The sequence below is a fragment of the Fusarium graminearum genome, chromosome 3 (assembly GCF_000240135.3).
Source record: "Fusarium graminearum PH-1 chromosome 3, whole genome shotgun sequence".
Lineage (NCBI taxonomy): Eukaryota > Fungi > Ascomycota > Sordariomycetes > Hypocreales > Nectriaceae > Fusarium > Fusarium graminearum.
Genome location: NC_026476.1, coordinates 5,786,207 through 5,798,240, shown reverse-complemented (window position 1 = coordinate 5,798,240; position 12,034 = coordinate 5,786,207). Strand labels below are relative to the sequence as shown.

Sequence of the window (12,034 nt, the reverse complement as noted above, 5' to 3'; positions counted from 1 at the left end):
CACACAGGCAACGAATAGAATATACTCTTACTGCTCCAGGGATCAAGTGTCGAATCCCCATCCAACCTGATCGGTTGCAGCCCCAGCAAGACGCATCAAACTCCTCGCACCATTAGTAACATTGAATCGACCTCCCTGGAAAGCTGCAGAGGCAACACTCATAGCAGCCCTAGCGTCCTCGTTAGTATTGACCGGGTCCGGTTCCCGAGCCAACACCTCATTCAGGAAAGCATCTCCTGCAAGTCCCTGATAACGATCCAGACACAGCTGTTTAATCGCAGGTCTATACATGTCCATCCATTGTGCCTCGCTGACAGTTGTGTACCTCTTCCGGCCACCTGGCTGAGATTTGGAAAATGCCCAGTCGACTTGGACGACTTCATAGCGCTTGGTCGCGAAGAATAGAACAGGCCATGAAAAGATCCATAGGAAGGTCAGGTAGAATATCCAGCAGATCCAACGTGTCAGACGCCAGTTGTTGAGAAAGCTGGTGGAGTAGATGTCGACTGCTCTATTAGCTACAGGAAATTCGACAGTGATGTTGCCTCGATAGTTGGTAGATCTGATGGATGCGGAGATGGAATCTCGGAGCACTTCCGTATCCATGCCGCTAACGGTACGAGTGAGGCGGAATCTGTTTAGTATCAGTTGAGATTCCCTAGTTCATGTTGAGTTTACAAACTTACACTTTGGTCCCGGTAGCCTTGGCACAATACCTATGGCACCATTCCTTCAGGCTAGGTTTATCTTGGCCGACCTCGATATCGCCTTTGCTCCCCTCCTGCCTCTTCTTAAGAGCAGTTCCGCGGTACGTTTTCTGCCCAGGCTCGGCAGTCTCAAGCGTGGTAGTGGTGTAATTACCAGGAGAAAAGTTGGGCCAAAGATAGTTCTGCATGTTGATCATGATTCTAAAGTCGGTCACTTCATCGCGTTTGCTTTTTCCATCCTTATCACGTCTGGTCTCTTGATGAGTCCCGGTGATATGGATGTACGGCGTAGGCGGATGCTTTGCCATCATGGTTACCCACTCCTGCAGGAAGTCTGGATCGGCGTCGGAACGCGCATCTTGAAGATCGACAACTTCATCGCCAATGGTGGTGCGCTTTTTACCGATACGCTTGGAGGTATAGGCGTAGTGTCCCTCAGGCTTCGTAACGCCTGTAAAAAATTCACCTTCGAAGTTCAAGAGTACAGCGTCGCTGAAGTGAGGAGGTGTGTTGGTATTGGTGTTGGTGTGAGTATCCTCAGTGATGGCATCGTCGTATGAGGGAAGAAGCGGGTCTCCAGTGTCAGGGATATCTTCATCGACGGGATCGAGGTAGGAGGGTTCGCCAAGCGTTGTGTGCAGAGACAAGGCGTCTGGGTCATCCCGGTAGGGAGGTGACGGTGAAGGAGGCTTGCCCATCGTTACTTGATTGTGATCAGAGTTGATGCGACGCGATCGGATGACAACGCGATATTTGAGTCTTTACAGCGTCGATGCTCAGGTTTAGGCAACAATCCGGTGGAGAAAGATTCAAGAACTGGTTTGCTGACATTCGATCCAGTCTCAATCGAGTAGTCGCCGAGTCATGTCTTCAGGGGTTAGACAAGCGAAGCCAATTACAGGCTGTATTCTAGGACAAGGACTAAGCTATTTCCATCTTCTGATATCGATATCGTTATCTTATCTTATCTAGTCGTCTGTCTTATCTTACCGCGACAATCCTGTGAGCATGGAGTCTGTGTGTAGGGTTGCCTTGTCGTATTCCACCACAAGACCAAGTACCCCAGAACAATGTCCCTCTTCATCGAGATTGTATACAAAACCATATCAATGGTCAATATCTTTTTTTTTTTTTTTTAAACAAAATAAGACATCTGGAGCCCTCATCGTCCGCCATTCGAGGTTCTTTGACAAACTTAATGCTCAGACGGCTGGTTAGTAAAATGTCCAACACAGATATATATTTCAACATCACGACTTTTGCCTATGAGTCAACAAGAATTAAAGGTCAGCCAAGTTTCATGAGTCGTGAACAACAAAGTGGATACGACTCCATTGACAAGGAAGAAATTCCATTTGCAACTCTTAATCATGTACTCGGGCATAAAATCTGGCGATCCTCATCAAGGCCAAGACTTCAGCCTCAAGATCTCTCGATTAGGCCTTGGAAAAGGATTCTTCAATGATGTAATGTGGACCGTTTTCCGTCAACCCCACGAATATGGTTGGTCACTCCACGCATTGCCGATAGTGATCGACAATATAGGTCGAACGGCACTTACAGAACAGACGTACACTCGTATGAACCGATATACAATTGGAACAACGTGAGAAGAGAATGGAGCTTGGGCCAGGTGAATTGAGGTATAAGAAGTGTCTTTGGAACCTCAGAAGCAATAACCATCATCAACACATATTCTCCTCAACCTCCAAAGCAACCTACAGATTCTACAAACCCTCAGACTTCAACCTAGCAACATCCAAATCGGCAAAATGACTTTCACTCTTCGATCCGTTCTTTTCGCAGCCGTCATGGCTCTAAGTGCAGCTCCTGCATCTGCATTGGTAGGTACCCCATTCGTCCACTCTGAGAAGCCTGTTGACATTCCCAAGACTATCAAGCCCTCATTCGAAAAGATTGCTCGAGGACGTGATCCATCCAAGAACCTTGGACTCCACAAGAAAGATTACTCCATCAACATCCAAGACGGTTCTGCCAGCGCAGCTTGCCCCACCGGAAACTGCTGCTCCCCCATCTGCAAGATGGATGTCAAGTTTGACGAATGCCCCGGTGGTGTCAAGGAGTACCCTCAGAGTTGCAAGAAGAACTTTGACGACACCAAGGCTTTCGACAGGGAAAGTTTCACCTACAATTGTGATGGGTGGTCTATCTTCTGGGAAGATGGCGCTGTGGATGGAGGTCGATTCATTACTGTTGAGCAGGGCGATACTGGAAACTTTTACCAATTCTTTGTTGAGGGTTGCAAGGATACAGACCCCAGTTGGGATCCCTTCCAGTGCTCCTCTCTTGGTGGAGGCTGCACGGCCAAAGCATCTGGTCTTGGAACCGGGCCCAAGAAGGAGCAGAGCTAGGAGAGTGTATGTAGTATGAGATGATCGGTGGTAATGTCTGTTTGGTTTCAATCTAATATTATATCTTAAAACTCATGTTCGATTTGCTGCTACTCCGTATCCATCTTGTATTGTATAGGTAGTTCGGAGATAGTCCGATGTTTCGGACATTCACCGGATCGACACGATGGCATCAACAGAATGATCTGAACTAAACCAGAGAGCCCCATGAGCCAATTGCTGATCCCAGTCTTGTTTATGAGTTAAATATGCGAGTTTCCCCAGATTGACTATTCTTGAGTGGCAACTCATGTCTTGAAACTCAGCGCCTCAACCTTCAACAATGAACTTCCTTAGCTTTCTGGGCATCGCAGCGACGTTGCCATATGCCGCCATGGCACATCCAACACAGAACACTTTGCCGGCGCCGGACCTACCACCTTCATCATGGAACACTCATACGCATTGTTTCGACCCGGAACGGCATCCTTTCAAGAGCTCGCGCTCCTACACCCCGCAAGCCGCCCGGCTTAACGCTCTAATTGAGCAATCACCCGCCGACAATGTCATGATCGTACAAGCAACCATTGAGGATGGTTATAGCGGACTCTTGGAAACGCTGGCAAATGGCCATAGGGACTACCCTGGAAAGCAGATCCGCGGTACCATCGCCTGGGACCCTGAGGACCCAAGTCTGAAGAACATGACGGACTCTGATTGGGACAAGCTGAATGACGCTGGTGTACGATCTGTGAGGATCCATGGATCGTATGGTGGGTCTGGAGATAACCTTGAATGGGTTCTTAAACAATTCCTAGACGTGGCTGGGTATTTCCCTCTCGGGCGACATGGCTGGAGTATCTCATCCCAACTACCACTGATAACATGGTCAAAGATGAAGGATTCCATTTTGAACCACCCGAAGCTGAAGAACATAACTATCATTGCAGATCATAACGGTTCTGCCACGCCAGACGACTATGATACTCTGGAGTTCAACGACTTTCTCAGCCTCATAAAAGCTGGTAGACTCCACATCAAAACCGGTGCTTTACACAGACGATCAGATGATATATCTCTGATGGAACCAGTTATCAAGTCTTTTGCCAAGGCATCAGCTGACAGCATCGTCTGGGGAAGTGACTGGCCTCACGTTAATGCCACTGCTAAGGGACTTACTCCGGCACCGCCACTTGAAGTCGACACTGGCAAGGAACTTCGGTTGTTGAGAGAGTGGCTTACGGACCAAGAGTGGATGGGAATGATGGTATTTAACCCAGCTCGGTTGTTTGATACAGTATAGCAGCGAGGCGCGGATTTGAAGACAAGACAGAGCTGAATTCTGTAGCATTAACCTACTTGTCATTGTTATCTGAGCTAATATTATAAATAAAAATCTGAACACGCCCGCGCGTTTTGTCCAAAAACTACCATCTAAGCGCCAAGTAAAAAAGTCTATAGCTAAAACATCGAAAGTTGATAAATACTATCTAATAAGTGTATCGAAAGTGCTTGTTTTCCTTATCCGTCATGGTCGACCAAACCTCTGGCGACATGTACGCATCTTCAACCTGCTTGGTACGATCATCCCGTCTCTTGTTTGCCCAGACGTAGTACATGAATAGCGTAAAAGTAGTCAGAGCACATCCGGCTTGAGTACCCATGACAGCCAGTTTGGCAGGTCGAAAGTCGGGAGCGTCCTTTGCTTGAAACGTCTGGGGTCCAATAATGTTCCCGAGAGAGAAAGAACCAGAGACAATAGCAGCAGCGAAAGCTCTCTTGGTGGCACCTCCGAAGTTCGCGGCCGTCCACTATATGAAGTTAGAGATCGGACATGGCACAAGGATATTGGTGACTTACATTGTAGAAGATAGTCAAAGGGGCGACGACAGCATTGACCAGATAGATACCAGCCAGGCACCCGGCCCTGTTTGTTGTAGGAAGAAACGACATGAGGGCACCACCGAGGATACTAGCAATTTGTTAGTGAGATGTGATGGTAGGCAGGGCACGGGACATACGCAGGTATGATACAGATGATGATCCATGCCCAACGATGTGACTTATGGCGAATACCAAAACCAACTGCCAGTGTGAAAAAGATGCTCACAACACCCGAGGGCATGTTCATTAGGGCAGCTCTCTTGGGAGTGTAGCCAAGATTGCGGATCAGAGTGGCGGAGTAGGTAGTAACCACACCAGAAGATACCGACAGCTTAAAACCTGGTCAGTAGTGAAGGTCAATGAGTGGACGGGACGACGTACAAGAACAACTGATAGAAGCATGAGATACAATTGGGGATCACAGAGTGCCTCCACAATCTCCTTGGGCCGGAACTTGCGGCTCTGGATACCTGTCTGGTTGACACTGACGTGCTTGAGCAGTGCAACCTTTTCACTGCTCGTGAGCCACTTGGCTTTCATGGGTGTATCAGGAAGAAAGACAAATGTGGCCAAGCCGATGGTGACAGTGACAAGGCCAAGGGTGATGAACATGATCCTCCAGCCGGCCAGAGAAGCAGTTGGGCCGATGTGCTGGAAAGCATAACTTATGAGACCACCAATAATCTGACCCAGACCCAGTCCGAGATACCAGAAAGAGAATCGAGGAGCCTGCTCAGACTTGGTGTACCATTGGCTGCTGATCAACATGAGGGAGGGTCCGATGGTCGCTTCAAATATTCCTAGGAATACTCGCGACACAAGAAGGGTCTGGTAGTTGTGCGCGGCAGCTCCACAGGCAGTAGCGATGCCCCATGCAACGACGTTTGCTCCAAGCCATTTACCAGCAGGGACCATTTGAAGGAAGTAGACTAGAAAGTATTAATTGCGATCGTCGTGGGAAGGTAAGGATGACGCACTGTTGGGGATCTCGAAGCAGAGAAGGCCGACGAATAGGAACGTTGCGATGTTGGAAAAGTCATTTCCTTGGAGTTTGAGATCTTGGTGAAGACCCATGACAGCGGAGTACTGCGATGATCATTAGATAAGGTTAAGCGATAGGGAAGAGATGTGCACTGACGTTGAGAATGACCTTGTCGAGGAATTGCATCGTATAGCAGCAAAACATGAGAGGCACAATGTGCCAGTCAATCTTGCGCCTCAACTTGTCAATGTCGACATCGTCAGAAGCACCAGCCGCATCGCGGTTCTGATCGAGGAAGTTCCAAGCTGCATCGACATTTCCAGGCCCTTTTTCGGAAGACAGAGTGACCTGAGGCTCCGGTTTGGTGGGAGTATCCGGCTGAGACATGTTGAAAAGCGAGGCCAGCCAAGTGATACGAGAAAGAAGCAATGAGGGCAGGAGTAAAGTTTGACAGCGGGTAAACACAGCATTAAGAGGAGAAAAGAGAGAAAAGATTGACGACTGGATGATAATTAAAATGGACCAACGTAGCAAGAGACGACAAGGTCAACAAGTTGTCGCAATTAGAACTGCAACGCTCATCGGCTGCACAACCGATTGTGAAACCCATCCGGAGTCCCCCGGCAGATCCTCCATCAATTATCAAAGATGTTATTGGGGCGATACGAAGCAATCAACAAGGGTCACAGGACAAAAGGTCCCTGCACATTCCATTATTCTGTTGGTCATACCATGTCCAAATCTGCAAGAGCATGGGTTTAACTGCAGTCAACAATGCAAAGCCTGCAACTAGAAGGATCTTTCTCGGCACTCCCCTTGACGAAAAAAAGAAAAGAGACAACTTAACCGGAATTGTATCTGTAGCAAATCATACTGGGTTGTTTGATTTGTTTGTTCCAGAACTGATGCATTTGATGAGAAGCGGCGCAGCAAACAAGAAACCAGACAACGGGATTTGTCCATTCTGAGGCGTTGCATAATCTCAATTTTCTTCTTTTGCAAGGGCTCGGGTCGGTACGACACGGGATGGCATGACAAAAGGTTTGGGACGGTCGTTTTGTGTGTGAGGGACCTTGTAATGCTGTGCCTCTTTTTTTTTCTCTCGCGATGACATTCGAGCTGAAAGAAGGTTGGACTGGCGGATTCAACAACTCACATGCTCATATCAAATTAATTAATACAATGCATTCTGTCAGTATAACTATGTAACATACTTCTCATATATTTGTTACTATTACTCAGAACAAAAGATAACAGCAAAGATGGCATGGGTACTTAACGCGACACCAGAGGTTGACAGATCCTCCGAATACCCCAAGATTATTGGTATCACTGTTACTTTGACAGTGCTAGCACTATCTATTGTCACAGCCAGATTGTACATCAGATGGAAAGCTCGAGGTATGGCGGGTGATGACTGGATGTCTGCCCTGTCCATGGTTTTCGCTTTGATCTATTCCTGCATTTGCATCGCTCGTAAGTCAAAGAGCTTTGTCTTTAACTTATCTTAAGCATTACTGACCACCGTCCAGAAACGCGATATGGCCTTGGCCTCCCGATCCCCGATCGACCGAAAGAGAATATTGTAACATACACACGAATAAACTTTGCGGGTAGACCCTTCTATCAGATCGGCATCAGTTTCTTCAAGATCGCCCTGTTGATCAGCTACCTGAGGCTCTTACGTGGGACGGACCACAAAACCTACAGGAATGCCATTTGGTTCACGATTGCTCTTGTGTTCATGTCCCATCTTGGCTGTACACTAGCACTGGTGTTTTCCTGCAGTCCAGTGAGTCTCCCTGCATATTTGAAGCATTGTCGCTAACTTTCCAGGTTGACAAATCTTGGAATCCCCTCAAGGAGGGAAAGTGTCTTCCTCCCGGACCATCCTTCACTGGATACGCCGTCGTTACGATCGTCTCTGATGTTGTGGTTGCCATTCTGCCGATTCCAGTGTTGGTGAAGTTGGAGATTAAGCTGGCAAAAAAGATTGGTCTTATCGCCATCTTCACATTGGGAATCTTCACAACAGTCTGTTCAATCCAGAGATATCGCCAAATTGATAGAATCCAGAACCCTAAAGACGGTAACTCCACCATGCTGGTCCTCTGGGGCACCATTGAGTTCAACGTCGGAGTAAGTGGTATCACCAAATCATGCCCTACTGTGTCGTACTAATTGCCGACAGAACATTGTCTCATCACTCCCATTCCTCGCCCCAATCTTCATCAAACGCGCAAAACAATACCGATCCAAACCATCCAGCCACAACACCCCGAGCCGAAGCAAGAGATTGGGGAGCAATGGGTACAAGCTCAAGGATCTCAGCCATACAGGGAAGAAGGACCACTCTACGTTTACATCGGTCGAGAACAGTTCTCAGGAGAACATTCTAAACACAACAGGTGGTATTGTCAAATCTGTTACGTACACAGTCGAAGTAGACAAGGTTAAGTCGGAAAGCCTAGAATCTGGTAGCATGCGTCCATAGAATATTCGGTAGATCAGGCGAAATTTAGTATTTTCTTAGGTTATGCACTCATTGAAGCTTATTTAATATTTCCGCCAACCATTATCGGTACCGGTTTTTATACATACGACGCGCCCGCTGTCATGGATAGTACATTAATTAAAACTCTTGTGGTTTTACCAGTGGTGACATACAGTAACTCAATTCTTGTCTTATTCCTTGAGACACAATCTTCTGGTACCTCTAGAGCTCCCGACACCACCCATCACCATTAGCCTGTTCTCCGATACCCCTGTAACGCGCAAGGGTTCCCAACTGCAAGGGCTTCTGTATCCCTGTCCTTGCACCGGCAGCCAAACTCTGATCCGATTTATCCATGCTCAACGACACGGAGGATTGACTTTCTCGGCTGATACCCTGACCACCAACAGTAAGCACTTGTCTTGCGATCAGTGCCGCGGCCGCCGCGGTCCATCCGAGAGATTTTGCATGAGCTACATATAATTACCCGTGATTACCATGTGCCCGCAGATGCTGTTGATCAAACACTGCGGCGAAAATATCTGACACACGCGGACATCAAACAGCAATGGCGACCCAAGATCGACCTGTCATTATAATCGGTGCGGGTATCAGTGGCCTACTCCTTGCACAAAGTTTAACACAGCATAAAATCCCTGTCCGCGTGTTCGAGCGTGATGCAAATCTTGAAACTCGTGGTGTAGGATGGGGACTCACTTTGAACTGGTCTCTTCCTGCGCTACAGTCACTTCTGCCAGAACATCTCTACAGCCGTCTCCCGGAGGCTTACGTTGATCGAAAGGCCATTAAGGAAGGATTATCGTCGAGGTTTCCTTTCTTTGACTTGGCTACGGGAGAATTGAAAGCTTCAACGCCGAAAGCACCCGAGGGAAGCCGAATTCGAGTAACAAGAAAGAAACTTAGAGATCTCTTGGCTACCGGGATAGATGTTGAGGTAAGATATGTGGCTCAATGCCAAAATGATGGACTGATGTTGCTTTAGTGGGAAAAGGCGTTGAAGGAAGTCGTGTCTACAGAGGAGTCTGTCACAGCCACCTTTGAAGATGGAAGTTCAGTGATTGGATGCTTGCTAGTGGCGTGCGACGGCAGTCACTCCCGGGTCCGTCGAGCGCTTTTCCCGGATCTCAGTCTTCACGATATACCAGTCCGTATGCTTGGCATCAAGTTGGAGCTGGCGCCTGATCAAGCCCGTCCTATCCGGGATCTTGATCCTTTCTTCATGCACAGCACAAACTCAACAAACAGCATGTTTGTATTCATGAGCAGTGAGTTTATTTTCGCTACAAACCTGATTCCCTCTGACCGAACTATAGTGCTCGATGCTCCTGGCAATCACCAAGACGGGGGTCATCCGTATATCATACAGATGTGTGTTTCTTGGCCATATCGCGCCGGCTTCTTTGGCAGAGACGCCCCAATCGAAATTCCCGAAACATCCGATGAACAGTTAAAGTTGATTCACGAACTTGGCGAAACCTGTGCTGAGCCTTGGCAGTCTCTTGCGTTGGGAGCCAACGTCAATTCCGATGTCAAAGGTCTCAAGATTCAAGATTTGCCTCCGCCCAAGGATCTTCAGACTACTGGCCGTTCTGTACTGATGGGAGATGCTCTTCATGCTATGGCTATGTGTAAGTTGCATTGAAACGTATATTAAATATTAATTTGCTAACAGCTTAGACCGAGGAGAGGGTGCAAACCACGTAATCCTAGACGTGCAAGACTTTGTCGACCGAATGGTCCCGGTGTTAAAGGATGGCGGAGACTTTAAGGCTTTGAGAACATCCTTGGATGGTTATGAAAAGGCTGTTGTTACACGAACTCGTCCAGCCGTGCTAGCTTCCAGACAAGCCTGTCTACATGCTCATGACTGGGAGAAGATTAATAGCGAGAGTCCATTGTTGACAAGACGCATGCCCTTCGTTGAGTTCGACGAGAGTCAGTTGCAGTTATAGTTCAGCAGTAAAATTGAAGGAACTTGGCGCGTTCCAGACTGATCAGTACTTAATGTAGCATCTGCTCTTCTCAGACAGAAGTCAGTGATTCTGTATACATAAGATATGACCTCCTAAGTTCTCCGGACAGGCGCAGATAAGATAATGGGGCGCTGGAACTAGTAGCGCGTCAAGTTCCAGCTGAAGCAACCCTGAAAAGATGATCCGGCCGTATTCGGTGTACCTCATTCAATATTTTTTGCCGGCTTTTATGATGCTTTCAATGACTCATATGTAAGCCGCATTATTGCCAATGAGTATCTAATATCTATCAATTATTGGATTCGTTATTTGTAAGCGGGAAATTCGGGCGTGTTTCTGTTCTGACCTCCCATGACTCCACCGGGTCCTCATCGCAACAAGACTAGAGGACCATTTTCCCAAATAGGTAATTTTCAACTCAACAAATTGCAGAACAAGATTGTCAGACGAACCAGAGGCTTGGAAAAGAATTTCACCCAGTAAGATATTGCTCTGGTCCCAGTTTGCCAAGATGTATCGTTGTATCTCGGCGTTAGGGCCAAATACTCGACCTTTAAACGGACCGGAAATGTTGAGATTGTTTGGGAGGAAGCTATAAAAGGTGGCGATGGTTCAACCATCTTGGAAATATCACCAGACACTTTCCTCTCCTATCACTGACCATGGTTGATACTCTAAGCCTCCACGGAAAAGTCGCTATCGTCACTGGCTCAGGCCGCGAAAATGGCATTGGTGCTGGTATAGCTCTCGCACTTGCTCGGAACGGCGCCTCAGTAACAGTCAACTACGTCTCCGATTCAACTAAAGAGCGAGCTGAGAATATCTGTACACTACTCCGTCAAGCAGGTGGCAAGGCCATTGCTGTCCAAGCCTCAGTCGATACCATCGAGGGCGCTCAGCATCTCGTCAACAAGACACTCGAAGGCTTTGGCACAGACCACATCGATATCCTCGGTAAGCTCACGGCACCATCCATTCACTTTAATGTCAGCTAATAACATGCTACAGTCAACAATGCTGGAACCGCTTATTTCAGTCCCATCACTCAGGAGCCCAACGTTCAAGAACTGTCCAAGATCTTCCAACTGAACGTTCTTGGTGCTTTCTACATGGTCCACTACGTTATTGCCCACATGCCTCCAGGTGGAAGAATCATCAATGTGAGCTCGACCAACGCAAAGAGAGGAAACGTCAATATTTCTTCTTATGCAGCGTCAAAAGCTGCCTTGGATAGTCTGACGTGGAGCTGGGCGGGCGAGGTAAGTCAAACCCCTCTTGATTTGTAGCGTGCGATTGTCCCTAACGATAAACTACGTAGCTCGGCCGCAGTAAGGGCATCACTGTGAATTCTATCGCTCCTGGCCCTGTCATCACAGATCTATATCCAAAGGGCAAAGAGGAGGAGTTGACGAGGGATGAGATCGCTATCACCAGAGCTGCGGATAGGGCTGGTACAACTGCTGATATTGGTGATGCTGTCCTTTTGCTGGTAAACGAGAAGTCGAGATGGATCACGGGACAGTACATCAGTACCAGTGGCGGAGTTACTTACTAGCGACTCATGTCATGGTCATTCAATGTACTGTAATATACCTTCTCCACGATGCTATTCTAATCTCTTC

The 12,034-nt window shown here is 47.7% G+C and overlaps 7 protein-coding genes across 7 annotated transcripts; 5 read left to right on the top strand and 2 right to left on the bottom strand.

The window, feature by feature from the left end:
* Nucleotides 1-42: 42 nt before the first annotated feature.
* On the bottom strand, nucleotides 43-1,405 carry FGSG_11076 (uncharacterized protein; the record flags this gene model as incomplete). The annotated part of the gene is made up of 2 exons (XM_011326979.1): nucleotides 43-634; nucleotides 687-1,405. 2 exons carry the CDS (start codon nucleotides 1,403-1,405, stop codon nucleotides 43-45), a joined length of 1,311 nt encoding a protein of 436 aa, XP_011325281.1.
* A 1,074-nt stretch (nucleotides 1,406-2,479) lies between these two features.
* Nucleotides 2,480-3,079, top strand: FGSG_11077 (uncharacterized protein; the record flags this gene model as incomplete). The annotated part of the gene is made up of 1 exon (XM_011326978.1): nucleotides 2,480-3,079. One exon carries the CDS (start codon nucleotides 2,480-2,482, stop codon nucleotides 3,077-3,079), a length of 600 nt encoding a protein of 199 aa, XP_011325280.1.
* A 322-nt stretch (nucleotides 3,080-3,401) lies between these two features.
* On the top strand, nucleotides 3,402-4,380 carry FGSG_11078 (uncharacterized protein; the record flags this gene model as incomplete). Its single annotated transcript, XM_011326977.1, has 2 exons — nucleotides 3,402-4,325; nucleotides 4,357-4,380. The coding sequence occupies 2 exons, from the start codon at nucleotides 3,402-3,404 to the stop codon at nucleotides 4,378-4,380; spliced, it is 948 nt and encodes a 315-aa protein (XP_011325279.1).
* A 22-nt stretch (nucleotides 4,381-4,402) lies between these two features.
* Nucleotides 4,403-6,311, bottom strand: FGSG_11079 (uncharacterized protein; the record flags this gene model as incomplete). Its single annotated transcript, XM_011326976.1, has 6 exons — nucleotides 4,403-4,869; nucleotides 4,919-5,030; nucleotides 5,080-5,273; nucleotides 5,324-5,871; nucleotides 5,920-6,028; nucleotides 6,081-6,311. The coding sequence occupies 6 exons, from the start codon at nucleotides 6,309-6,311 to the stop codon at nucleotides 4,549-4,551; spliced, it is 1,515 nt and encodes a 504-aa protein (XP_011325278.1). The 3' UTR covers nucleotides 4,403-4,548.
* An 875-nt stretch (nucleotides 6,312-7,186) lies between these two features.
* FGSG_11080 (uncharacterized protein) lies at nucleotides 7,187-8,418 on the top strand (the record flags this gene model as incomplete). Its single annotated transcript, XM_011326975.1, has 4 exons — nucleotides 7,187-7,400; nucleotides 7,457-7,509; nucleotides 7,542-8,063; nucleotides 8,116-8,418. The coding sequence occupies 4 exons, from the start codon at nucleotides 7,187-7,189 to the stop codon at nucleotides 8,416-8,418; spliced, it is 1,092 nt and encodes a 363-aa protein (XP_011325277.1).
* A 568-nt stretch (nucleotides 8,419-8,986) lies between these two features.
* FGSG_11081 (uncharacterized protein) lies at nucleotides 8,987-10,391 on the top strand (the record flags this gene model as incomplete). Its single annotated transcript, XM_011326974.1, has 4 exons — nucleotides 8,987-9,373; nucleotides 9,422-9,704; nucleotides 9,753-10,067; nucleotides 10,117-10,391. The coding sequence occupies 4 exons, from the start codon at nucleotides 8,987-8,989 to the stop codon at nucleotides 10,389-10,391; spliced, it is 1,260 nt and encodes a 419-aa protein (XP_011325276.1).
* A 683-nt stretch (nucleotides 10,392-11,074) lies between these two features.
* On the top strand, nucleotides 11,075-11,967 carry FGSG_11082 (uncharacterized protein; the record flags this gene model as incomplete). Its single annotated transcript, XM_011326973.1, has 3 exons — nucleotides 11,075-11,366; nucleotides 11,421-11,671; nucleotides 11,731-11,967. The coding sequence occupies 3 exons, from the start codon at nucleotides 11,075-11,077 to the stop codon at nucleotides 11,965-11,967; spliced, it is 780 nt and encodes a 259-aa protein (XP_011325275.1).
* Between the last annotated feature and the right edge of the window lie 67 nt (nucleotides 11,968-12,034).